Source organism: Mustela putorius, unplaced genomic scaffold (assembly GCF_011764305.1).
Source record: "Mustela putorius furo isolate JIRA1106 unplaced genomic scaffold, ASM1176430v1.1 tig00003962_pilon_pilon_pilon, whole genome shotgun sequence".
NCBI classification, from domain to species: Eukaryota; Metazoa; Chordata; class Mammalia; order Carnivora; family Mustelidae; genus Mustela; species Mustela putorius.
The window spans coordinates 19506876-19534843 of NW_025422106.1; the positions used below are offsets into that span (position 1 = coordinate 19506876).

The window sequence follows — 27968 nt, forward strand, 5'->3', positions numbered from 1 at the left end:
AATCTGATTAAAATGGGCAGAGAACTTGAACATTTCCCCCCAAAAGACAGGTGGCCAACAGACACGTGAAGAGACGATCAACATCTCTCATTAGCAGGAAAATGCAAATCAGTACCACAATGAGATGTCACCTCACACCTTGACAGGTGTGAAGCCATTCTGGCTAAAATAAAAGACAGGAAATAACAAGTGCTGGTGAAGACGTGGAGAAAAAGGAATGTCAATTGGTGCAGCTACTGTGGAAAGCAGTATGGAGGTTCCTTAAAAAAAAAAAAAAAAAAAAGGATTATCATACGATCCAGTAATTCCACTACTGGGTATTTACCCAAAGAAAACAAAAACACTAATTTGAAAAGATATATGCATGCCTTGTTTGTTGAGGCGATATTTACAGTGGCCAAGGTATGGAAGCAATGGAAGTGTCTATCGATAGATGAATGGACAAAGAAGATGGGATATATATACCACGACAGGATGTCAGTCATCAAAAATAATGAGATCTCGCCATTTGTGGCAACACAGAGAGCCCCAGAGGGTGTTATGCTCAGTGAAATCAGTCAGAGAAGGACAGAGATTGTATGATTTTGCTTGTATGTTGAATCTAAAACACAAAACAAACAAACATAAAGCAGAAATAGACCCATAAATTCAGAGAATACACTAATAGTTTCCAGAGGGCATGGGGATAGGGTGTGGGCAAAATGGGTGAAGGGGAGGGGGAGGTCCAGGCTGCTGGTTATGGGATGAATCAGTCACGGGGATGAAAAGCACAGCACAGGGAATAGTCAGTGGTGATGTAATAGCATTGTACGGTGATGGAGGGGAGCCACACCTGGGAGCACAGCACAATGTGTAGAGTTGTAGAACCACTGTGTTATGCACCTGAAATGAATGTTACATGGTTCATCAACGATATTTCAAGAAAGAACACCACCAACAAAAAAAGAACCCCCCCAACATAATCCTTTCAATAGATACAAAGCAACTGACAAAATTCAACATCCATTCATATTAAAAACGCCCAGGAGATTGAAATAGAAGAGAACTTCCTTATCCTTCCATATTCTAGAGAAATGGAAGCATATTCACATGAAGACTCTGTACACAAGTGTCTGGGACAGCCTTGTACAGAATGGCCCAAACCTGGGGACATCCCACATATCCCCCGACAGGTGGATGGATAAGCAAACTCTTCTATAACAAAAAGAACTGTTGCTATGCCCACACGGATCTCGAATGCATGATGCTGCATGAAAGAAGGCAGTGTCCCAAGGTCGCAAGCTATGATTCCACGGAGGTGGAAAAGACAAAGTTGCGACACGGGGGTGTGGGTGGGGGAGGAGGGGAAGAGCGTGCACACAGAGGCGCCCTGCGGGAATCTGGGGGCTGTGCTCTTCTGTCCCCTGATGTGGCGGTGCTTATAGGAGTTGGGCAGATGCTTTAAAAGGTTCATTTTACCATATGGAAAATTGTTTTAACATGCACTTGATCCTGAGGCTGGGGTGGCAGGTGTGAGGGCAGTAAAGGGGGCAGTACCAGCAGCAAGTCGAGCTCACAGCTGAGCACTGACTAGGTGTCAGGTGCTTTGCTCAGTGCGGCACAGTCTCACTCCTCCCCATCCTCCCAGGGGCACAAGGAAAGAGCTGTCCCATGCATCTGCTAGTAGAAGACCCAGAGGCCCGCAGCAGGCAGGTGAGGGTAGAATCCAGCTCCCCTTGGCTCCTCTGCCACCCTAGGGGACTCCTGCCCTCCCCTGGGGCCTCAGGGCAACGGGTGGCTCCGGAGCTGCTTGTTTATCCACTTTCCCAGGCAGCCCAGCTGCCTGACGTCAGGGCACACAATGCAGCCCTGTATTCTGGAGTCCCTGCCCCCCAGCCCCGAGGGACAAAGGGCACAGAGGTGGAGGGGATGGCAGCCACTGGTCTTCTCCATTAATTATCGAGAGGAGAGGGGAGGGAAGCGAGGCAGGAGCTTCTGCAGAACCAGCCAGAGAGGAGTGGGACTCAGGCTGGGGCTCCAGAGTGGGTCCTGCCAGTCCCTGCACCCCGGTCCACCTGTGACCTGTGAAGAGCCGTCCCGTGGCATCTGTGAGCCTAGCCACAGGTGCACAGAAAAGGGCGTGTTCTAGAGTCAGGAGTGGGGGGACTCGGGGTCAGCCTCCTCATTTGGGGCGCCCAGTGCAAAACGGAAATGTTGGAGCCCCTGTTCAAAAATTATTCCCAATTTCAAGACAGTGACCACAGAGCCTCTAAGGCTGTGTGACTTCGGCGGCACTCACGGTGTGACCCTGACCCAGTCATGCTACTTCTCTGGGCCTCAGTTTCCCCATCATAATGCACTCTGGGGGCCAGCTCATGGGACTGTTGTGACAATCAAATGAGGCCATGGCTCAGGAAAGGACCCGGTAAATTGTAGGGTGCTCTGAAAGGTTCTGCACAGAAGGTGCATAAAGAGAAAGGTAAGGACAAGCCTCGCAGCCGGCAGGGAAGACAGTAGGGACTGGGGTGATCAAGTGGGGTGGGCTCCCAGTCCCTTTGTGAGTCTCAGGGACGCTCTGCTTCCCTGGCGCTCAGTCCAGTGTCAGCTGCACCATCAGTGACCTCCCTCAGAGGTCCGGGGGAGACCCTCCCCTCTCAGTTTCTACAAATGGAAAACGAAGGCGTGACATGACCATATTGAAGGTCCCTTCCAGCTCTAGAGCCTGTATGATTGTAAGGTTTCCGCAGGGATGCCTGGGTGAGCCTGGGATTGGAGGAAGGAGAGAAGAAAACCAGACAGAGCGATAGATGCGAGTCGAGACTGGGAGGCAAGTGTCGCCATCCAACCTGGCTTCACCAAGGACCCAGTAAATACATGGCTTGGGGACCCTGGAGGTTGGCCCTGGTGAACGACTTGGCCTCTCTGAGCCTTCTACTCGCTCTCTTTATAAAGTCAAGGAAAAATGACAAGGACCAAAGCAGATCCCGTAGGTCGCCCCTGCCCTCTCCTCCTTCTGTGTAGGGCAATTCTGAGGTCGCTGAGATGCCCACTTCCTGCTGGAGCAGGTGCCCGGGGACGGGGCAACCTCAGAGCACAAGCCCTGATTGGACCAAACAGTCAGGTGACATTTCCCTCGCCAGTGAGTGGCTTAGGCGAAAGCATGTTACACAGCTCTGGCCAATGAGACGTGAGGATACATCTGCAAGGGGCTTCCAGGAGAGGTTTTCCAGGTGATAGGATGGGGACGGGGGCACCGTCCTCGGGATGAGCGCCCAGCCCTTCTTGCCCTCCCGGAAAGCAGATGCCGTCTTGGGTTGACGTGGGGACGCTGAATGGAAGGAGGCTGGGCCCTGTAGGATGCCTCTGAGCCCCAGTGGGAAACAGCCTTAGAGCTGCCCTACCTTGGGCTGGCGCGTCAGGAGAAAGAATACATTTAGGCCATTTTGCATCGGTGCCTGATCTCAAAGCCTCCTCAGGGGCTGCCGGTGAAAGGCGGGTAGTGGGAGGGTAGCCTCGGGAGAGAAGGTGCTCAGTGCGCAACAGAGCGAGGCTGTGCCCATCCGGCCATCTCTGGCCGCGGTGGCTACGCATCAGGAAGGGCCCGTCACACCGTACCCAGGCCACCGCTTCCTCAATGAGAGACCCCCAGCGTGTCCCAGTGTCACCCAGCAGGCCCCTCATTCACAGCCTGCGCCGCTGCTGACCAGAATCCCTTGGGCCACCCAAGAGGGCCTTTGTGTGATGTCTGAATGGGAATGAAAGGGACAGAAGCCTGGGTGGTCTGTGAGGTAGGCTGGCCTATCCACCCATTTCTCCATCTGTCCATTCCTGCAGCAAACGTCTCCTGAGCTCCGCGGCCAGACTCTGCCCTGTGGGGACACGGGCAGGTTCCCAGGAAGCTCGTAGGGAGGGGACAGATGTCTTGGCGTATTTTTGAGTGAAGTAAAAATAGCTTAGGGAAGTGCATAAAAGGGTGGAAATGACTGTCGACACGGCCACATGCCCAGGGAGCTGTCTGATGTCCCTCCCAGGTGCTGCAAGTGGACGGAGCTGGGTTCGCATCCCACTACCTCCATTTACCAGCTGTGGGACCAAGGATAAGGGTACTTACCTTCTCTGATCAACTGCCTCTGATCAACTGCCCCTGTGGAGGGTAAGGATTTAAAGGGAAAGGCATGGGGACTTAGGCTGGAACACAGCCCAGAGCAAACTCTAGAGAGGTGAGCATTTTTGTAGGCAAATGGAGCCTGGAAGCTGTGATCTCTGCAAGCCACCTGGCTAGTCCTTTTACCTCCGCTTTTTACATTTTCTAACTGGGTAAATGTAAAGAGTGGGATGAATCACTTTTAAATCAGTGGGGGGAAAAAAACAATAAAACTTGGTATTCTTTTAAAAAAAATTAGGATTGTGGGGGTAGATAAGATTCGAATCTTATCTGGTAGTTAAGATTCTACCAGAATACAGCCTCCTAGAAGGTGCTACCCGAACCCACAGAGGGCGGGAGCCCAGGGGATGTGGGGGCTGCCATGGGGCCCTTTAGAGGGGTGGTGGCCATGTGGGACTCTACAGGCTCATGGGACTGAGCACTGCAGTGGGGGCACAGGGCAGAGGGAAGGATGGCGCAGCCAAGGCCCAGCCAAGGCCGGGTCCTGAGGGGGGAAGCCTAAAGGGCTTGGGAACCACCAGCTGCTCTGCATGGCTGGAGGGCAGGGACGCTAAATGTGGGGGAGCAACGGGTGGGGGAGACCCAGTGGACCTTCCCCTCTGGTGGATGGGGGTTTTAGGAGGGGCCCCATGAAGGAGGTCTGGGAATTGTCTGAGCCCACAGTGCATGGTAGAGGGAGATGGGAGACGGTCCAGAGGAGGAGGCTGCGGGGACCTGGGCCTTCGAGGGGGCAGGAAAAGCAGGGCCTGTGGCGGGGGGGCTTGATTTGAGGTGGGGGTGAGGCGCAGGCAAGGATGTGAAGCTGAGTGGGTGGGCAATGGGGACCGTCCCTGGGCAGACGCCCAGGAGGAGGGGAGTGCAAGGTGAGGGAGTTGGGGGATGAGCTCTGGGTGAGGAGCCCGAGAGACATGGGGGGATGCGGGTTGGATGGGGATGAGACTCCGGGGTCTTTCCTGACCACCCCTTCAGGCCCTCAGACACAGGTGTCTCCTGGGCCAGGCCTGGTGGCTGCCAAGAAAGTTTCCCTTCCATTTGTTCTAACTCATGACATCAACTTGTCTCCAAGGACGGCAGGGGCTGCTCTGCCTCCTCCCCATGGTGGCCGTTGAGGGGAGCTCCTCTGGCCCCGGGGGACAGGAGCAGCCACCTGGCTGAGCACCAGAAGCTGGTGGCCTGAGGGCTTCAGTGACCAGGACTTTGAGGAGGCCACAGGTGTGACCACGTCCCCCAGGGGCACCGTCTCTGGGTCGCCCAGCCAGCCCAGGGCCCCAGGGCCCGCCTGCCTGGCCAGGTCCAGGTACTAGCTGCGCTGTGAAGAAATAGGAGGAAAAACACAGCCCCATTTACTCTGTGGGATGGACGGTCCCTGGGCCGGACCCGAGCACCCCCCACCTCAGTGAGCCTGTGAAACACTGGGGCATCTTGCTGACGGGCAGACTCTGATGTATCAGACCTGCGTGGTCCCTGGCCCTCTCTGGAGTTCTGATGTTCTAGGTAACCTGTAAGGACCCGTCCAAGACTTAGAAGAGGGAGTCCAGTTTGTGTACACCCTTGGAACGCCAGGGCACCAGGGTAGGAAGGGAAATGGAGGGTGGGTGGGTGGCATGTCCCTACCACGGGTGGGTGCTGAGGCCCTGGTGGTCGCCACCCCTGGGGGAGGTTTCTGGGCCCTGAAGGCAAGAGGAGGGGCATCTGTTGGGGGGCCTGCTTTGGGGTTGGGGGGAGGCATGGGGCTCAAAGTAGGCACCGTGGGAGGAGGGGGTGTCTTGCATCCGCCACCGGCCCTGACCTTCACCATGTCAGGCCCTTGGTTGGCATCTCTGATCCTCGGGTAGGCCGATAGGTGCTTCTCCCTCGAGGGCTCTGGTCAGTGTGGGGCCCAGTATTTCACATCAAATGGGAGTATTTGCTTACTGAAGAGAGTGTGGGCCTGCTGGAGTTGGGAACACTGCCCTTCACCAGTGGTCCCTCCCAGGCCGCGGTCCCGCCGCTCCCTTCCGTCCCACCGCACTGGCCTTCCCAACTGCCCCAACTCCTGGTTCTAACCACCCCACCCCCACGCCACGCCTCAGCCCCAGGCTGCCCTCCCCAGACACTTCAACTAAACTCAAACAGAAATGCCTTCCTAGGGACGCCTGGGTGGCTCAGTTGGTTGGACGACTGCCTTCGGCTCAGGTCATGATCCCGGAGTGCCGGGATCGAGTCCCGCATCGGGCTCCCAGCTCCACGGGGAGTCTGCTTCTCCCTCTGACCTTCTCCTTGCTCATGTTCTCTCTCACTGTCTCTCTCTCAAATAAATAAAATCTTTAAAAAAAAAAAAAAAAGAAATGCCTTCCCACCAGCCTCCATTACCCGGAAAGTGGAGTTAACTCCGTTATCTCAGGGCCTTCCCCTGAGCTGAGGTTTAGCTCCTCAAAACAAAGCAAAAAAGAGCAGTGCCAGTCAGAAATTCCAGACAGTGGCTCGTGAGAGGAAACACTAGCTTTGGAAACCTCATTAGGGAATTCCTGAATGAGGGAGAGAAGAAAGCCTCACCGTAAATGTACCATGAGACCATGGGCAGACCCCACACTCTCTGAGCCTCAGTGTTTCCATCTGTGAAATGGGCCTGGCAACCCACCCACCTCATACCATTATCTCTGGGGACCAAAGATGATGGATTTGAACGCACGCCAGGCCAAGCAGGCCTCTCCAATGACATCCCGCCGGTCCCACTCTCCTGTGTGACTCAGGCCCCCTTCCTGCTGCCGGAAGAGGTCAGGCAGACACCTGTGGTGGGTGCAGAGGAAGGGTGATGTCCTGCCTCCCAGGAGGTCCCCTTGCAGAAATCCCACAAGGATCTCAGAGGTGATGGTTAAGACAGCTCAGGTCATGCTCAGGTCCATAGCCAGACTCCGTGACCTCAGAGCTATGAGACTGTGAGCCCATGACCCCCTATCTCTCCCCAAGAGGACCAACGGTGGACTGGTTGCTGTGCCAGTGAGGACAGCAGGGACTAATGTGGCCCAGCTCTTCCTGTCCCTTGTCCCTGTGAGGTGGGCAGGATGGGGGCTGGGGTCCCAGGCTCACAAAGGAAGCAAACGGACCCTCGAGAGGCTGAGACTTTGCACAAGGTCATAGGAAGGTACTTCTTAGTACCAAAGTGCCCCATGAGTAGGGGGTTCTAAGGTCAGGAAGTTGGGGACACGCTGGCCCCAGGTCTAAACTTTTAACTAGAGCCTATGCTGGACTAAGGTGAGGGCAGTGTAGGCACCTTTCCAAACTTGTTTGACCTCCTACCCTGGTCATTGCAGGGCCAGGATTCCTCAGTCAGGGTAGGAACCCTGCTCTGGGCACTGCCACGGGCAGCTTCTTGTTTTTTGCACAGGATGTTCAATGGGCTGTTTCCCCAGCGAAATGGAATCTGGGAGAGAGGAGGGCAGGTGGTGACATGTGCGGTCACCACCAGAGAAGGAGGAGACCTCGGTCCACTTGCCCTGATCCCCATGGCCAGGGGGTTCTTGGGGTTCAGCTCCCACTGCCACCTGCACCCACCTGGGGAGGGGGGCAAGCTGGTGGGATGCCTACGGGAACAAAGCAGCTTTTCCCAGGGGGAGGAGAAGTGCTGGGGCCCCGAGCCTGGGCACTGGGGGCATCATGGGCACAAGGGGCTGCCCACATCTGGGCTTTCTGGACCCCACGTCCTCGCTGCTGCACCCATCTCTTCTCCTCTGGGGAGGCCCTACATTCCCAGGAGCTGGCCCCATGCAGAGCACCAGGAAAGTTCCTTGGGGCCAGCAGGCTGAAGCCATTGTTCTGATGGAGCTCTTTGCTGGGGTACATTTCTTTTCTGGGCAGCAGAGCAGAATAAAGCAGAGACAGGAGGGCTCACCCGTGATTTGCACCCTTGCTCATTACATACACCTCTCGGGGTCCCTGGGCGGATTGGTCAGTTAAGCGTCTGACTCCTGGTTTCGGCTCAGGTCATGATCTCATGGGTTGTGGGATCGAGCCCTGCGTGGGGCTCAGTGGGGAGTCGGCTTGGAAGATTCCCTCTGCTCCTCCCCCTGCTCAAGCATGCATGCTCTCTCTCTGTCAAATAAATAACATCTAAAAAAGAAATAATAATGTATACCTCTCCCCCAAACTAAGTGGATTGGAGCCCTGGGCTGGAAGGAGGAGAGCTGATTTCGGACGGGTCCTACCATCATTCTGGGAGCCCCCGAGGCACCTCACTTCCCCTCACATGGGCCCTTGAAGGGAGAGTTCCTGGCTTCTTTAGCAGAAAAGGTTCCGGAGCACGGGGACAGGGAGAGGATGCTGGCATTCTGATCTGGAGCCCGCAGGTGCAGAAGCATGGGGGACACTCCCAACCCAGGTGGGCTGAGTCTGGTGGCCACCATCTGGCACCTGCATTTTCAAAGGCTTCCCCGGAGTGTCTGATAACGACACCTGGGAGGGAAATCCTGATTGAATGGGCAGTAGCGTCACACAGCCAGGGACAGCAGGCCTGCAGGCTTTCAGCTTTGAGTCTGGCATATGCCCTCTGAGGCTGGTAAGAGGGGCTTGGGGAGCCATGGGGGTAATAGTCCAGCAGCAGGGGAAGTGGGAGTGACAGCAAAGCCAGGGCAGACTCTGATCACGGTGGTCACAACCTCTCCAGAGCTGTGATGGGTCCTCGATGGCTCCCTGGCCAGGCTGAGATCTCGTTGAATAACACTCAGTAGCAATGGTGACAACGAGATAATGTGACAAGGGGACAGAGACATGAGTGGTCAGTGTGAGCCAGGCGTACGTGCAGTAAGCCATCTATGCGTCACAAACTGATAAAGGAGTCTCTATTACTGGCCCCATTTTATAGTTGGGGACACTGAGGCACAGAGAGTAAGGACTTGCTGGGAAGGGAAGGAGCCAGAATTCAAGCTCCAAGAGTCTGTGTTCCCTCCTGCTGGGCGGTACCACCTTTTCAGTTCCCTCTTATATCCCTGGTGGCCGTGGCCAGCACAGTACCCGTCCCAGAGCTGTGCTCACATGTTTCTCCATTGTCATGATCATTGACAACCCAGTGCCCCCACCACACACAGGGGTGGGTGGGGTGGGGCAGCAGATGCACAGGTGTCAGGCTATAACCAGTGCCCTACATCCTCTTGTAAATGTCCCTTCAGCCACAGAGGATTCAGAAAAACAGCTCCCCCACATAAAGGGCTTAGCGTGCACCAGTGCTTACCGTGCCGTGGGCTTTGCCTCATTCTCTCAGTCCACTGTCAAGGAGATCGGCATTATCGTGTCCCCATTTCACAGGTGAGACTCAAAGATGTACAGAGACTTGGCCCAGGTCACAGAGCCAGCAAGTCACTGGGTCTTGACCTCTGACTCATCCAGCCCCCAGAGCCTGAGTCCTAGACCACAAAGACCTCAGCCCCCAAACCTTTATCAGGCAGCCCCCAGAGGCAGAGAGGGATTTGCTTACCAAGGGAAGACTTCAGGGCGGGGCTCAGTAGGAACTAATGTCTGGGGTCTGGGCTGGTCCCTTTGCACTAACAATCATTCACTCAGATGTTGAAGTAACACTTGCTACGCCCTTGCTATATGCCAGGCTGGGTGCTGGGGGCAGAGCAGTGCATGAACCCAGCTGCTGTCCTTATGGTCTGTTTCCCCCCGGGGAAACACAGAACCAAACGCCCATCCTGCTCCTGCTGGGCAGGCTGGGGATGGAGAGTATGGGTGCACTAAGAGCCTGGGTTGCCCTGCGGTCTGTCATCTCTCACTGCCCAGGGTCACTTGCCCCTCACCCCACAGGCGTGCCTTGACTTTCCTTTGGGGAACTACACCCTCCCACTCCAGGGAGCTTGGGGGCCAGCCTCTGGGGATGGGCTCCTGATCAGGCCTGGCCCATCAGGTCCCCCTTCCATCAACTGGAAAAAGAGCAAACATCACAAATGCATTGAACAGAGAAAGGAAAAGAGGGTGGTCTTTATTAACATGCTAAGGATTATACACCAAAAACCCAAGTACTAACATCCTACTTAATGGCAGTGATGGACAGTCAGTCCATTTAAAAGAGCAGTAAGAAAAGGATAGTGGGCCCTTGCCTCTGCCAGCCCCACCAACCCTTATACTCACCGGCTCCACCAACTGGTCCCAGACCAGAGCGAGGACGCAGGGAACAAGCTCAGCCCCAGCCAGGGCTCCCGGCCACCCCTGGCCCCTGGCCCGCTCTGCTCTGCTCTGCGGACAGCCGGTTAGCTTCAACCTGTCCAGCCCCGGGCTCTGCCACATCTCCCCCAGCTTGCCTGCCTCTGAAGGCTGGAGTCCCCCACCGATCCACAGCCAAGATGCCTGACCTCCTGCCAGCCCTTTCCTCTAAGTTAGATTGCCTCCTGCAGCAAGAGTGGCCTGTTTTTCTTAACTTGTGGCTGGGCCACGGGGTCACCAGCCCAGCATGCCTCACTCTGAAGCCCTCCTGAGTTAGAGCAACGTCCCATGCCCACCCCCGTCCCAACCGGTTTCTAGAAATGCTTGTGACTCCCCTCTAAGAAGCACAAGTAATTGGAGTCATAAATACAGGAAAAGACATACTAAAATAATTGCTCTGAAGATGACACGATTGCTTACCTAGAAAATCCAAAGAAATCAACCAGAAAATTATTAGAAGTAATAAATGAGTATATACCAGTGGTGAGTTATGAGATAAATTTACAAAAATCAGTTGCATTCTATGTACAATGACATGCAGCTGGGAAAAAAAAAATCAATGGGGAAAAAGTATTTCATCCTTGGTAGGAACAAGACACATTCAACATTAAACATTAATTTAGCCTAATTGTAAGACATTTATCTTTATGGTAATATTTTCCTCCAATTGGGAGAATTAAATATATAGTAAAGATGGCCAATTTAATAAATTTAAAGCAATACCAAATAAAGACCTTGAAAATGTGTCATACACTTAAAAAGTCCATAAATGGTGAAGAATATCAGAGAGCATTTTTTAAATGTAACAATGATTGATGTCTCGATTTTAAAATACTTTATGCCAAAAAAACATTTTATGCCAACTGCTGATCCAAATTTTATGTTGCATTCAAAAACAAAACAAAGATCTCTCTGAGCATCAAAAATAAGAATGGTGGTGATGGATTATAATACACTGGAAAGAAAAGAATCCATGAGTCCGCAGTGGTACTCAGAAAAGATCTTTACTGAATGATATTCCATGTCTAGAAGAAACGACAAAATCAGAAAAAAATCACCATTTTGTAACTAGCAATGTAATTTATGCAGGATGCTAAAGCCATTGTGTGAAAAGCAGTCAGGGAACCAAATATTTACACTATCTCCAAGCACCATCCCCCAGATTGCTCCTTAATTATAAAGGGGGAAAGGTACATTATACTGAAGGGATCAGGCAGGCATGGCCTTAACCAAGTGATTAAGCTCAATAAGGAGACAAACTGGTTTCATGTGTCTTAGATGCTCTGAGAAGTCCACGCTGTCACCTCCCCTTGACAAAAATGCAGGGAAACAATTGGACATATCAGATTATGGGACAGCCTCTAGGACAACTGGCTTGGACTTCAAGGAATATGGGGAGACTATGAAAGCCCCGCCCCCCAAATCAGAGATAGCTCTAATTTCAAGGAGATGAAAGAGGTACATGACAAAGCAGATGTAAATGTGATCCCTGATTGGATCCTGGATCAAAAGAGAAAGCAGCGACAGTTTGAGAACAAATGAGGAGATTTGAATGCAGACTGAGTCTTAGATGATGCTGTTGAACTGATAATAGGTCTTAGGCAGGACCATGACACTTGCTTAGGGAGGAGACTGTCCTTGTTCTGACACTTGAGTGTTTCTGGGGGAACGGTGGAGCGGAGCCGTCATCACCTACTTAAAATGCTTCTGTGAAACAAAGTAGCACTGAAGATAAGTTACAGATAAACAGATAATCACTGACAGAGTCAACGGAAAAGCCTATGTGGCAAAATGTGACCAGTTGCTGAATCTAGGAAGGGTCTATCTGGGGGCTCATCAGATTCTTTAACTTTTCCTTTTGAACATAAAAGGTGAGAAGAAAAACCAGGAAGGGATAAACTAATCAAAATCAGTTCTAGTTTAGAAATAAATTTAAAATATTAATAGAACTGAATGTTGGATGAACGTCATAAAAATTCCAAGTTGGGTGGGGGGTGCCTGGGTGGCTCAGTCTGTTACACATCTGCTTCGGCTCAGGTCATAATCTCAGGGTCCTGGGATCGAGCCCCACACCGGGCTCCCTGTTCAGCAGGGTTTGCTTCTCCCTCTGCCCTTCCCCCTGCTCATGCTCTCTCAAATAAATAAAATCTTAAAAAAAAAAAATCCTGGGGTGCCTGAGTGGCTCAGTGGGTTAGAGCCTCTGCCTTTGGTTCAGGTCATGATCCCAGGGTCCTGGGATGGAGCCCTGCATCAGGCTCTCTGCTCTGCAGGGAGACTGCTTTCCCTCTCTCTCTGCCTGCCTCTCTGCCTACTTGTGATCTCTGACTGTCAGATAAATAAATAAAATCTTAAGAAAAATAAATAAATAAATAAATAATCCCAAGTGGGTTAAATATTTGTACAAATTGGGAGGTTTGGAAAGAAGGCAGCTCATTTATTCTTGCTAGTGATGGGAAGTAAGTTCCTAACACTGTGGGGGAGGAAGAATTTCCTCTGCCCTTCAAGATCCTTCTGGCTGGACTAAAAATCAAATTGACATGAGACAGATTAACAGGAGAAAATCAAATTTCATTTTGTACTTATGGGGAACCCACATAGACATGGGAATTCCAAACACAGTCAGGCAAAATGAGGTGTATAGTCATCCTGAACTGAGGTGAGAGGGGTAAGGGTCTGGGGCTTCAGAGGGAGGAAAAGAATCTCATAAGAAGATGAAAAAGAGTAAATGTTTGGTAAACAAATGTTTGGGCCACTCAGAAACAATGAGACTGTGAGGATTTTGATCAAAAAGGCCTTGTCAGATTCCTCCCTGTCTACCATCCTCAGTTTGTATAATAATGTAGTTCACTGTGGTGATTGGGAGACAAGATCCTCTATCCAAATTCTTTTTAGGCGATCAGGGGGAAGTAAAGAGCTTTTTGTGAATCTGCTGAGCTTTGATTGTCTTTTAACTCTAAATAATCTTCACGCCAAAGTGGCCTACATGGGGCAGCCTGCCCTTGGCCCCTACACTACTAAGAAAATGACAAATACCATTAGAAAGAAAGCAGATAGGATATAATTGAAGAAAGAAATATTCAAATGTAGGGAAATTTTCAAGTAATAAAATGTGGTCAATAAATTACAAAAGGAAAGCAACGTTAAGAAAAAAAAATAAGACAAACAGTGCTGAAAAAATGTAAAAAAACAATTAAAAAATATAAAGATCAGGGCAGGGCACCTGGGTGGCTCACTGGGTTAAGCCTCTGCCTTCAGCTCGAGTCATGATCTCAGGGTCCTGGGATGGAATCCCACATCGGGCTCTCTGCTCAGCGGGGAGCCTGCTTCCCCCCCTGCCCCCACCTGTCTCTCTGCCTACTTGTGATCTCTCTATCTCTGTCAAATAAAAATAAAATCTTAAAAAAAAATAAAGATCAAAACAAAAGTTCCTCTTGATTAAACAACATCAAACTGTCGTTGAGATGGACACAACAGTTTATGCAGAAGGAAAGACCAAGAACCAAAAGCAACATGGACAAACAGCAAACTCTCCGTAGCGATAAAAAATGAACACATATACGAGTTTGAAAATGCTATTACATATTACATACCCATTAAACCGGCGGAAATGGATTTAAAACAATACTCAGTGTTGTTGTTGATAGGGAGAAGTAGGCACCCTCAGGCAAATCATATCCGAGGCTGGGGAGGGCAGGGAAGGGGACAGACAGGGAGAAACTGATGACCAGACCATTGGACGGCCCCGGAAAGGGGGACCATGAGCCCAAATGCTTCTGCCCAGACAAGTGGGCAAATGGGCTCTTGACTCCACCCACTCACTCAGTGTCTGGGACACGGTAGCAGATGTCTTCTGGCCCTACCCACTCAGAGTCGTGTTTCGAGAAGCCCACGGCAGAGGCCAGTCCTCTCGCTGGCAGCCAGGCACCAGGCTGGGAACGGAGTCCAGGCAGGCTGGGACCCTGGGGACAGTTGGTGTTACTGAGGGAGGCCAGCATAGTGTGGGGTGCAGGTGTCAAGTTTAGGGGGAGGCCCCAGGACTCTTCCCTCTGGCACCCCCCACCACCTACTCTCTTGGGGCATCACCCGCAAGCAAAGCTCCCTTTGGGCTCCACTCTTCCCCTACCAGCTCGGGGGCCAGGGGATGGCTGGCCAGCCCAGGTACCTCTCCAGGGGGGCCAGGCTCAGTGAGCTGTGCAGAGTGGATGCAAGTCTGTGGAAACACTGAAAGTGGCTGGTGGGGGGACCAACCCTAGGGCCAGGCTTAAGCAGACAGGTGACATGATTCCCTTGGGGACTCTGGCCCAGGAAATAGCATTAAAGGGAAAGGAGCCAAACAGCTCCTACACACGGGTCACAGCCACATCTGGGTCACTGCCAAGGGCACAACGTGAACAGTAAGGTAAAAAAAATACAATTTGGTGCTGGTGACCCTTCTTGTCCTATAAAGTTGACAACAATATTTGGAGCCTTTTTGTTTTTGAGATAAACAGCAGCTGTCCTAGGAGGGACCCCTGAGGGTGAGGGCAGGCCTCACAGGCCACGTGAGCCGTGCAGGTGTGCTAACATCCTTGAGCTGCGCTTAGACCCCATCCCCCAACCACCTAAAAGGAGGGCACAGGACACACGTGAGATGACGCTCTCTCCCGTTTATCAAGCACAGCACCGCGAAGTCCAGGGGACAGCCCGGGAGCCACCCTCGGACCCTCCCCTTCTCTCCATCTCCTCGTCCCCTTCCTTCCCGCGCCTGCACGGAGGCAGTAGCTTCCACGTTGGCCGCCTTTCCCTCAGCTCAGGCTACCACAGTCGGGTTTGTCTGAAACACAGCAGAGCTACCTTATCCCTCTGTGCCCCCCTCTTCAATATTTCCTCCCCCGCCTCCCGCCCCGTCTGGCCCCCACTGCCTGGCAGCTCGGTCCCTCTCCCTCTGGCCATCCGTCCCACCCAGCAGGTATCTCTCCTGGCACAGCCATCCTTCCCATCTGGACTCACCACACCGTCACCCCTGGGATGCTTTCCTGTCCCCAGGCAGAGTGAGTCTCCTGTCTTCACAGGCAAGCCCTGCGGGACGAGTCTCCAGCGCTGCCTGGGGTGGTAAGGGGAGCCCTGACTTCCCTCAGAGAATGCCCCCCTGACACCCACACCCAGGGCGGAGTCCCTTAGGGAAGGAACCCTATCCTAATCACCAGTATGCCCTCTAGCCCCCAACCGGCCTAGAGCAGGTGCCCAAAACAATCCCTGAAAGAATGAAAATGGACAGCCCACCCCGAAAACTGACTTAGTGGTAACAGTGATATGAACGAATACTTACGACATCTACTCTGTGTCATGGGGTTAAGAGCTCAATAATATCATCCCTGCCTTATGGGTGTGGCTGAGCCAGTGGGAGGTTGAGTAACGTTAATTCTCGCAGCTGGAAAGTAGACCAGCGCCCGAAGTCTGCGTCCTCACCGAATGTGAGAGTGGCCTAGCCCGAATGGAGATGCTGAAGGGACATGGATGCACGGGGAGCAAAAGGAGGTCAAGGCTGGCTGGGGCCACAGGGCCTTGGTGGCCGAGAAGATGAAGGAGCCTGGAGAATGGGGACAGGGCACAGGTGGGTGTCCTGATGGGAGCCCGGCCCCGGCCCCTGTCCTATGAGCCTGGTGGGGCTGCAGAGGATGGAGGAGGGGCACCTGGCAGGAAACCCACGTGAAGCAGTGGAGATGCGAGATTTGCCAGCCCTAAAACCTCAGCTCTGGCTGCTACCTGCCCTCCCATCACAGCCAAGGCAGCCCGGCTTGCAGGGCCCACTCGGGGCTCCCCACAGCAGCCCCTGCCGCCCTGCAGATTACAGACCTGCTTCTAATTATGGCTCCGGCCAGGTGCTGCTCCAGCCCCTGAACCGAGGCCACCCCCAATTTAGAAAGCCAGACAAAGCCTTAGATTTGAGGTTTCTCCAATGTCAAATTTCTGAAACTCCAGTCGGGTCGTTCTCCCCGGACCCTGACCGTGGAAGAATGTGGAGGCGCTAAGGAGGCCGTGTGAGAGCCTGACGGACCTGGGTTCCTGTGCCAGCCCCTCCACTTACTGTGGGACCCTGGGCAACTCCCTTCACCTCTCCAGTTCTTAGGGCTGTATTCCAGAATGAGAGAGAACGAGAGCTAAGAAGGCAGACTGCACAGATCATCTCCCCCTCCCTTCCAACCACAGAGAAGTCACTAGTGGCTGCAGGAGAACGTCTGGCAGGGAGGCCCATGCCTGGAAAAGTACCAGGCAGAGGAAAGCGGTCAGAGGTGCACGCTAGGATGGAGAGCAGGAGGGATGCCAACAAGGGTCATGGCGTAGAGAAAGAATGCCAAGAGGCACCCTGCTGGTCTTTCCACCTTATCTCCAGTTCTCAGAATATGACCCCCCTTTTACAGATAAGGAGACAGGCCCATCCATCATCATAAGCACCTTTGCAATAACCTAGGTTTTTGCAACTTACAGTAAGGCCTCAGCCCTCTCCAGACTCAGTACCCAATGCAGGAAGTGAGAAATCAAAACCAGCTAGCTCCAAAGCGGGTCGGAAGCGGGAGGGTGTCGCTGCCCATCCACAACTCCGTAAGGTCACCAGCTGGCCCCAGCCCTCACCCTCCCTGTCCTGGCGGAGCCTTTTCCCCATATGGCCACATGTCACTCCCTGAAAATGCCAGTCCCCAGCCCTGGCGTGGCGGACACTTGGAAATGCTGGTTGGACGGTGAATGGACAGGCAGCGGAGGCTGGTGGAAGGGTGGGTGAACCCATGGATGGACAAAAGGAAGGCCGTGTGACCAACGGGTGAGCGGATGGGTCGATGGCAAGGCAGCTGTTCGGACGGTTGGATGAGCAGGTCCCCGGCCTGCATGTGCACGTGGGTGCCCTGTCAAAGGTGCAGGTGGACGGTTCAATGGATGGGGAAAGGGAGGGATGAGCAAAAGACTGGAGCTCTAGGACACAAAAACCTCAACTCACTGTGCGAAAGAGGACTCAGCCAGAGACTTGTCAGGACAGAACGGGCTTGCCTAGGAAGGCAGTGAGGCACCCACTCTTGGAGGAGCTGTTCTAGCCACACAGGCACTGAGTGCGCTCCAAGCCCCCCCCCCTTTGGTTTTTGTTTTGGTATAAATCAGTCCTCTATTTACTTGTCTACCCTGCCCAGGTGTGTACTGGACTTAGATTGGGATCTTCCTGGGGACAGCAGCCACCAGAGGCTGATGCGCAATCAATTTGCCTGCTTCTGGAGGAAGCTGGGCATCTCCCTTGAGTGACCCCAGGGGTGGTGGTGTGGTGGTCCTAAGGTATGTCTCTGGGGGTGGGCCCCTAAGGATCAGAAGATGCAGGGGGTGGGGGAACAGCATAGAGCCCCAAGTCTCATTAGGGGATGGCTCCAGGCAGGGTCCACTGGAGGGGGCCGGCAGTCATGTCGACAGCACGTTCAAGCAATGAGCTATGGCACTGGTCAGCTCCTACCCTGTGCAGGGAGGAGCCCTCAGATGGATCGGCGGGCCGATGAGCAGTCGGCCTCCCGGCTAGAAGATGGTGAGACGGGAAGATACGATGTTCAAGCTAGCCCAGCAGCGGCCCTGGGGCCCCAGCCTGTGTCTGTCCTCTAAAGGGGGGCTGAACCTCACCTGAAGCAGGTCCTTCCCTCAGAAAGCGTCTCTGCTGTGGGCAGTGGGACAGAAGGCGTGGGGGGTGAAGGGGAGGGAGGAAGGCAGGGAGGCAGGGGCTGGCCAGCAGGAGCAAGCCTGAGGCGCATTTCTTGGACTCATCTGGCCCGGCGCCGGCAGGCCAGGCACATCTCCTGACTCCTCACCCAGCCTGCCTCCTGCTTTCTTCTTCCCCAGCCAGCAAATTCTCAAAATTCTCCCCGTCTCTCACACCCTACTTCCCGCGGGCTCTTGTCTCCAAATCCAGCTGCTTCTCTCCTGCTGCTGCTGCCCTGCTCGGTGCCTCCAGCACCTCTCGCCCAGCCCGGCTCCAGTCTCTCCTTTTGCCTGCCGCATCTCTAACCTCCAGGTCTGCTCCTGCCTCTGCGTGGGTCAGCCACCTGCAGACATCTGCGGGGGCAGCCGGTCCCCCACGTCATGCTATGTTCCACCTCCATGTCCCCGTGTGACGGGAGAGGCATCCCGCAGTCATTCTAGGGGTAAAAATCTTCCTTTGGGGTGGCGCCTGGGTGGCTCCGTCAGCTAAGTGGCTGCCTTTGGCTCAGGTCATGATCCTGGGGTCCTGGGATCAAGTTCCACCTCCGGCTTCCCTGCTCAGTGGGGAGCCCGCTTGTCCCTCTCCCTCTACCTCTCCTCACGCCGTGCTCTTTCTCTCTCGCTCACTTGCTCTTTCTCTCTCTCTCTCTCAAATAAGTCTTTAAAAAAAAAATCCTCCTTTGGTTTTGTCTCCGTACTTTGTTTCTTCCTTGTGCCTCACACCACCTGATGGCCATTTTTACGTCCTTGCCTGTCTCTCTGGCTCCAGGCCACCCTGGTTTCCCAGTGCCTGGAAGAGTTTTGGCATATAGTAGCCACGCAAAATGTTAATGGAGAGAAAAAAATTTTTTTAAATCCTGGAAACATATATTAAGACAACCTCCACATCCAAAAGGTATTTCCATTAAGACAACGCTATAAAAATTTCAAGGCTTTCACCCAAACTGCATGTGTGTGCGCGTATGAGGAGACAGCGGTTAACGCACTCGTGACGCTCATTCTGTTTCCAGGTCAGCAGGCATTTCCCCCATCCCTCCTTAGCCCCACTGGCCCAGCTCTAGCTGTCATTCTGGGCTGGCCGTCAGCCTCCCGTTCTGTGCCAGTGGGATGGCTCAGGGCCTGGGGTGGAGCGCACTGCTGGCAGGTTGGGCCCACAGGATCCCCCTTCCTTTGTACACTTACTGCAGGGTCTGGCAGGAACCTCGCCTGCCAAGTCTGTGAAATGGACCCAGGAACGCGGGTACTCCAGCTGGCACCAAGTTGCCCAGGGTCAGTCACCAGCCCCGAATCTGCACTGTCCTCCAAGACCCGAGCAGGGGGCAGTGGACCTCCTCTCCCCCGGCCCAGGGGAGGAGGAGGGATCTCTCAGCCATCTGCCCCCCTACCCACCAGGATCCCGGGGAGGCATGCGGCGACCCTCGACCACAGGCGAAGCACTGCTCCCTGGGGCCTTGTTTCCACACCCTGCACTCCTTTCTCCTTCTTTGCTTCTTTGGTTCTCTCCCTGGAGCCGGGAAACATTCCTGGACCTCAGAGTTGGGGCCAGGTCTGACCGCCATCCTGCCTGCCCAGGCTGGTAATTCGGGGAACCACGTGGGAAAGGGGTAAGTCCTACTTCACAAGGTGAAGGCCTAGCACCCAGAGGGAGCTCGGACTCTCCAGCTGCTGGAACTACACTGATGGCACGGCTTGCTGTTTGGGAGACCCAATTCTAGCCCCTGTTGGGCACCCGACCACATCTGCCCACAAGCAAGTCCTCCGCTACCTGGAGCTTTCTTCTTCTCTGGAACCCAGTGTCTGGGGAAGGAAGCTCGAACCCACAGAGGTGCGCCCTGTGGATGCGGCCACTTCAAGGGTGTCTGATGAGAGGGACCAGCCCGCAGGGCTGTCTTCACACACCCCTCCTCCCAGCAAGCCAGACAATGGTGCCGGCAGGTCAGAGGCCTGAGGGTGCCACACCCCAGCTAGGGCTTGTCTCCCTTCCCCCATTCCTAGAGCTCGGTCCCTTGCACTCGCCCCTCATGCCTGAGGGACCACACTCTCTATGGAGCACCCAGCAGGAGCAGAAGCACAGGAAAAGAGAAGGTCTCTCTGGCCCACTCCTGTTCTGCTCCCCCCTCATGGGCCACAGATGCCCCACCTGTTCTTCGAAGCTCAGAGGACCTAGGCCTTCCTTCTGGTCTGTGGGCTCTGCCATCTGAAGCATGTCCCCATTAGGGTGAGGCACATAAAGGGGGCCTATTCACCAATAAAGCCTTGAATCATTCCCTTCAAAGCTTTGAATCATTCTGGGGGGCCTCTGCCGACTCTGCCTGCCACTCCTGCCCAAGTCCAGACCCTCCTCTTCCTCTCTGACCGTATGTCACAGTCTTCTGCTAGAGCCAGCCTCTGTTCTCAGGCACATGTCTGATCATGCTGCCCGGCATCTCCCACTGTCCTCCGAGAATGGCTGAACCTTTCCTGAACTGGCTCCTCTCTTCCTATCCCTTCCCTACCTCCCAAGCTCCAGCCATAGATATGGCAGACAGGGCTGCTTCTTCCCCAGCAGTCAATCCCCTCTCCTGGGCAGAACTCAGTTTTAGTTCAGGAACCCCCTGCCCCTAGCAGCCCACAAACCTGGGATGGGTCCCCCGAACCCCACCCAGGGCTGGCTCCCGAGGAGTCTTGCCCTGCCCCAACCCTCCAACCCCTCTGCCAGCTCAGAGATCCAGGCAGCACCAGCATGGCTCTCGTGGTGTCGTGAGTGTGGGGGGACTGAGGGAGCCCCATCAGGACACTTATTTCATCTCCTGCCCAATACGAACGAGGAGCCCCATGTCCCAGTAGCTTCTGGCCATAGTTGGGGCAGCAGCAAAGAAGGGGGAAATTATAGAGTAGTCCTAGTTGGCTAAAGCTGACTTACCCCGCTGAGACAATGAACGGCACCCTTTTGGACACTGGTCCCCATTCCCAACAGGAAGGACAAGCCCATGGTTCAGAGGAGCTGGTGCTGTGTTAACAGAGGGCAGAGATGCCACTCAACTACTTTTGCTTCCAATCTTTCTAGCAAGAAGGAGGGTCTTTGAACTGGAAAAAGGACAAGAATGTATGGCAGGGAGTGTATCCGTCTCTGGCTGCTTTCAAGGTCCTCTCTCCTCAGAGTGCTGGACGGTTTGCAAGAGGAGCTGGCCAATCCGAGCCAAACAAGGAGGCCGTGCTGAGAGCACCCCAGACTAGTCCCAGACCTTGACCTCAATCGCAGAGAACCCCTGGCCCAGAACAGCCTCGCAAAGGCGCATGCCGGTGTTTCAAAGACAGTCATAACAAGAGCAGCAGCAGTCCTGACCGTGTGCCTATCCACAGACCCCGGACTAAGCACATCCCATGGGTGCTGGTCCAAGTTCCACCATAACCCAATGGAATGGGGACTATTATCATCCCCACTTTATGGATGAGTAAACAGAGGCCGAGAAAGGTTAGGGAAGATAAAAAAGCAAGACATAAGAAGCCAACATGGGGGTGCCTGGGTGGCTCAGTGGGTTAAAGCCTCTGCCTTCGGCTCAGGTCATGATCCCAGGGTCCTGGGATGGAGCCCCGCATCGGGCTCTCTGCTCAGCAGGGAGCCTGCTTCCTCCTCTCTCTCTCTCTCTCTCTCTCTCTCTCACTCTCTTTCTGCCTACTTGTGATCGATCACTGTCTGTCAAATAAATAAATAAAATCTTAAAAAAAAAAAAAAACGAAGCCAACATGGTTTCGAACCATAGTTCCACGTACTTGTCATAATTTTCCTGCTCTCATATATTAGGGACTTTCAGAATTTGAACAGTGGTGTTTCCCTTCATCTTTGCATTCTTTAAAAGGTCAACCTTTGTGTCTCAATTTCAGGTACTCATGTTTTTATCCAATTTTCTTTTCTTCTCTTTTATACTATGATTCCTAAGCCAATAAATCAGGGGGATGCCAGAGGCCAACCTTCTATATACATAATACCATTACTAATTCAAGTGTGTACTTTTTTCAGACTTCCTTAGTTTTTATCTAATATCCTACCCTTATTCCAGGATCCCACTTGCATTATATTTAGTTATGTCTCCCTAGGCTCCATGTGGCTGTGACAGTTTCTCAGATTTTCCTTGGTTTTGATGACCTTGACAAATTTGAGGAATACTGATAAGGTGTTTTGCAGAATATCCCTCAGTTGGGGTTTGTCTGACATTTTTCTCGTGACTAGATGGGGGTTATGGGTTTGGGAAGGAAGACCACAGAGGTAAAGTGCCACTTATGACATCACATCAGGGGTACACCCTGTCTACATAACTTATCACTGTTGATGTTGACCTTGATTGTGTGGCTGAGGTAGTGCTTCTCAGGCTTCTCTGCTGGCAAGTTACTCCTCCCCCCTTTCCATACTGTGCTCTTTAGAAGGGGGTCACTTGAACATCTTCACTTACAGGGTGGGGACTTACGCTCTACCTCCTTGATAGGGAATTACCTATATAAATGATTTCTTTTATATGGGAAAGTCACCTAGTATTTATTTATTCATTCATTCAACCATTTACTTATATTAGTATGGCCTCATGGTTGTTGTTTTTTAATACTTCACAACCTAGTATATTTTGATGTGTGCAAATGATTCTGGCATCCATGGTGTTCTGGGTGGTAGTTGGTAAAATGTGGGTAACCAACTCTGAGAGGTTCACCGAACCCCCATATCTAATAAACAGCAGTTTTCCACCGTCGAACACCAGTAGGTTGGGGAATCACCACCTAATTTTTGAACAAATGAAATAGAAACCGCTCAAGCACATAGAATTTTGAAGGGATCCCTACCTGTGGAGAAATTACTTTCCTCCCTTGTAGTCAGTAAGGCAGCAAAATGTTTGTCTGTGGGTCTCAATCAACAATACAGGGTGAGTAGAACGGCCCCTACTAGGCCCTGTCCGTGGTCCTGCCCTGTGTTTACTATCAGCCTGCGGACTCAGACATAAAGCACCTGCTTCTCCAACCAGCAGGCAGCATAGCATTTGAGAGTGTCAGAGGTAGGAATTTAAATTCTATTGTCTAATTCAATGGGATGAAATGAACAAGATGAAATTTAATAGGAATAAGGGCCAAGTAGCAGGTTTCAATTCAAGAAATCACTGACACAGACAAGAGGCCTGATCTCTTCAACAACTCAGAATTATTAAAAAGATAATTCCTTTTTTAGAAAAGGAATTGCAGTAGAGTGGAGAAGCCTAAGGGTCCCAACAACTCAGGCATCACACAGCTCAAGAGAGAGGAAACTGGTTTAAACAAAACAGCAAAAATTGACATTTTGGGGCCAAACAGGGAAATGTGAAGAAGGTCTGCATGTTAAATGAGATGAAAATTTACTGAAGCAGAAAGTGCTGATCATTTACTGGAAAAAAAAATCAGGTTACAAAACAGTATGCACAGCATGATCTCATTTTATGAGGCAAATCTACATACAGGCATAGAAGCAGGGCTGGAAGGATGTGACCAAGGTGTCACAGCAGAACTGCTTGGGAGATGGGAACATAATACTTTTACGTTTGCTTGCTCATATTTCTAATTTCCTACTGTGCATATAAACCGATTCTGTAATAATATAAGATTATGCTATAAAAGGAAGGAAACTGTGACCCTTCTACATGATTGAGGGGAGTCCTGGTGTGGCAGAGGTTTCTAAGAAAGATCCTTGGGGGCTATGGGTGCCAGAAAGACAATATGAATGGAAAGTGTGGTCCACCATGCAAAAGGCAGACTCACCTTGAACCACCTGCTGTTGTGTTAGGTGCTGGAATGGGAGCAGTCCTGCAGTTCTCCTGACCCAAGCCCTCTGTGCTATTACTAGGAAAACTGAGTCACACAATTAGTAGATGGCAGCTCCAGGGCCATAAGCCTCAGATCTGGCCCCTGCTGGTCATATGGAAATGGCTGGCGCTTCAGGAAAGGGGGGATTCAACCCAGAGGAGTAAAAATGGGAAGGAGTGGATAGGAAGGAGTGAGGGGGCAGGAGAGCTCTTTTCAGGTATTTAAAGGCTGCCCCATAGAAGAGAGACCCATGTGCGGCCCTGTGCCAAATGGTAATGACTCTGTGACAAGTGGGTTTGGCTCTAAGAATGCAGGAGGGAGAAGTTTCCAACAACAGTAGTGGTCCAGCTCGGGGATAAGGTGGTGGTGCCTGCTGGGGACTCAGGTGGCCTCAGAGGGCGCCGCTGTGAGGGTTTGCCTACGGGGAAGGGGAAGAATCACGACAGATGCAGGAAATGTGGGCTCCAACAGGAACCACAGCACTGAGCTGCCTGGGACAGGGTACCTGGTTCTCAAACTTGATACCTGCCTCATCGTCTTTCACCTACTGCTCCCAAACCCTGGCCATAGAAGGGGGCTATGGACAGATGATTATCTCTCATCTCCCCTCCGCTGGGTGACAGAGAGGCATGGGTCCAATCTAACCTCATCCTGGCTTCTCCTGTGGACTAGGCCTGAGGTGCTCCAGGAACAGAATACCAGTCAGTGGCCCGCATGACGCTCTGGGCCCCCATACTCCCCATGCAGAGCCTGAGGCCTTAAGTGGCCTTGGAAACTCACTAGGCAGGGCTTCTGTTCCCCGGAAAAAACCGGAGCATGTCAGAGTGGGCAGTGACAGGAGGGTGGGAGCCCTGCCCTCCCTCCCAGACAGAGCCATCAGTCCCGGTGCCCATGGCACAAGAAGACACTAGCTGATGGGCGCATTTATTCATATTCCTCTGCCCACCCCTTCTGCCAACACCCACCCTCTGATTCTTCCCCTGCTAACAACCGACAGAACTCTTGCTTTTCCCAGATAGACGCGACCTACCACGGAGACACTCTGCAAGCTTGGCTCCAGCGGGCCTGCAGCAGTGAACACCGCCAGCTGCCAGCCAGGCCTGCCCATCCCAGCCCGAAGGAGGGTCACCAGGTCGTCATCCTTCCCTGTGCGGGTTGGGTGCCCCTAGTTGGCCCCTCCATCCCCTGGCTGAGGCCCAGCGGGGCGCACGCGCCAGCCCCCACCCCGCGTCCTGGAATTCCGTTCCCCAGACCCGGGGCGGCCTGGAGGCCAGGTTCTGACAGCTCCTGCCCCCCCAAACATGGGTGGGTTCTCACACCCATCAGAAGGACCCGCACTGCGGGGGAGGGAAGGTGGGCAGGGAGGCCACCCTGAGCTGTGGGGGAGAGCAGGGGTCCCACCGGGGCCAGGGATTCGGGGGTGCCGGGGGGACGGGGCACCCGCTCGGGCGGGGTTAGGGGCTGCCGCCGGCGGGGCCCTTCCTGGGCACGCAGAGGGGAGGGACGCTGGCGGGGCCCGGGGACGCGGCGCGGCGCCCTTACCTCCTCGCCTTGGCCGAAGCGCAGCCCCAGCGCCGCGACGCGCTCCACGCGCAGGAAGCCGTCGGGGTCGCGGCCGCACACCTCGAACACCTCGCGCAGGCGGCGCACGGAGCGCAGCAGAGCCGCGGGGGCGCCCGCCCAGCCCGCGCCGCCCGCCATCCGGCCGGCCCCGCGGCTAGCCCAAGCGCCGCGCCGCCCGCCGTGGCCGCCGCAGCCAGCCTCGCGCCGCCGCCATCGCCGCCGCCGCCGCCGCCGCCGCCGCCGCCGCGCGCCCCCCGGGCCGCCCGCCCGCCCGCGCGCCTCTGCGACGCGCAGCCTCCGCCCGCCGGCGGCCGAGCCGTGTCAGCGGCGGCAGCGCCGCAGCCCCGCGCTCCGGGCGGGCGGGGAGGGGCGGCGGCGGCGGCGCGGCGCGGCGGCTGCAGACAAAAGGAGCCGCGCTTTCCTGGGGCAGGCCACCTCTGCACCGCCGACTCGGTTTCCCTCTGTACCCAAAAACCGGAGTAGGGCGCGCGGCCCGGTGCCCCGTAACTCCCCGGTGCCCGAAGGCCCCGCCCTCCTGGAAGAATGCAGAGGTGAGGCCCAGGTCCCGCGGTCTCTCTTCTCTGCCCTCTGCGCCCCCACCCGCCCATCCTCGCGCCCCGGGTGGGTGCCTAGCGGGCCCGAGCGCTCTGGAGGTGTTTGGTGTTTCCTACGGGAGCATCCAGTTGTTAGTTACATTCATCCTGGAGGAAGCGGATGAACCCAGAGAGGTTGAACTACTTACCCTAGGCCACACAGCGTGTGAGAGGCAGGGCTAGGACTGATACCCAGACCAGACCAGGGTGCACCTCGACTACTCCATCCTCCTAACCGGTGTGCTGCCTCTCCAGGCTTTGAACCACACAGCTGTCCCTAACAGCGCTTCTGGAGTCAGGTCGCTGCTGGAGAAGGACTTGCTGACCCCAGCCCCACCTGGGGGCCCTGCAGGATCTGGCCTGCCTCCTCTCCCCGCTCTGCCTCATTGTTCAGTAGGCCAGGCCCCTGTGGCACCAGAGAGACTAGCATGCCAGAGCTGGAACCTTAGGTGGAGGGCCTTGCCCCAGGGCAGCAAGAGGCCCCTTTGAGGGAGCAGTGAGCAAGAAGACCCAGGGCCTCTATCCTCTCTTCCTCTTTCTCCAGGTGATCCGACTCCCCAGGAGATTTCCAACATCTGCCTCAGTAGGCCCATCTGGGAAATACGCATGGAAGGAGCAGTGGGGGTTCTAGCCCATTCTCTAGGGAGAAGCCTCAACAGGCTTCAGCTTCTCCTGTCTCTCCTCATACCTGTCCTAGAGCATCACAGTTCCCTCCTGCCTCCTTCTGCCTGGGGCACTCCTCACTCCTACCTCCTCCCCCAGCCACTTCCTCAGACCCACTCCCATCCTTCCAGATTCCCAGGAAGTGGCATGGCACCTCCTGCAGGAAGCCTTCCCTGACCACCTTCCCTCACCTTGACTACCTCACCCCTCTGCTCCTAGAGCATTCTGTACAGATACCGAGGAGACACCCTACAGATGGGAATAAGTCTATGGGGAGGGTCAAGTGGGTTAATCTATGTAAATGTCAGTCTCCAGGTAGTAGGTGCTAGCTATTGTGACTATCCTTGTGTCTCCTTCTCCCACTACTTATCAAGAGAACACTTGCAATGGCTATGAAAGGTCCCTGAGGGCGGGGACTGTGTCATTTCTCCATTTTCTAGCTCCCAGCTCCTAGCACCATGCCTAACACCATGCCGACACACAATTAAGGTCCGCATCGGAATAAACTGAGGAAGAAATGGGCAATTGTGGTGTGGTAGGCTGGAAAATACCCCCTGCAGGTAGTCACATCCTCATCTCCAGGACCTGTAAATGATCCCCCTACCGGAAAAAGAGTCTTTGCAGCCAAGATTAATTTAAAGATCTGGAGATATATCCTGGGTTATCGAGCTGGGTTCTAAACACAGTCACACCTATCCTATAAGAAAGAGGCCGGGGCACCTGGATGGCTCAGTTGCTTGGCCATGTGGCTCTTGATTTTGGCTCAGGTTGTGTGCTCTTTCACTCTCTCAACTGAATAATTTTTAAAAATCTTAAAAAAAAAAAAAAAAGAGGCAGAGGGAGATGTGACACAAACAGGAGAGAAGGCGACGTGATAACACGGACCAGAGATCAGTGATGCAGTCATAAGCCAAAGAATCTGGCAGCTACCAGAAGCTGAAGAGAGAAGGCAAAGAATCTTCCCTAGAGCCTTCAGAGTGAATGCGGCCCTTGATTTTCAGACTTTTGGCCACGGGAACAGTCACAGAATACATTTCTGTTGTTTTAAGCCACCTGGCATGTGGCAGTGTGTCATCATAGTGGGGGAATCCCACACAGCTGGGCTGGAGACCAAGTTCTGCTCTCTTCACCCCCTGATTCTGCATGACTTCACTCTGCCGAGCCTCCGTGTTCCTGCCTGTAGAGTGGGGACAGGAGTTCCTACCTCGCAGAGGTCTTGCAGATTTGAAATGAGAAAGCGCACGTGGCTGCTGTTTGGGGTCCACCGTGGAGAGGTCTAGAACCAGTCTGAAAGGGGGAGGCATTTCTGATTTTCCGGTAACTTG

General features: G+C 53.8%; 1 protein-coding gene across 1 annotated transcript in view; it reads right to left on the reverse strand.

The window, feature by feature from the left end:
* Nucleotides 1–25540, reverse strand: part of RAB11FIP4 (RAB11 family interacting protein 4) — a 117238-nt gene extending 91698 nt beyond the window's left edge. The window contains exon 1 of the mRNA XM_045070392.1: nucleotides 25367–25540. Within this exon, the coding sequence (XP_044926327.1) occupies nucleotides 25367–25525 (159 nt within the window). The 5' untranslated portion in view covers nucleotides 25526–25540. The remainder of the gene's footprint in view (nucleotides 1–25366) is intronic.
* Between the last annotated feature and the right edge of the window lie 2428 nt (nucleotides 25541–27968).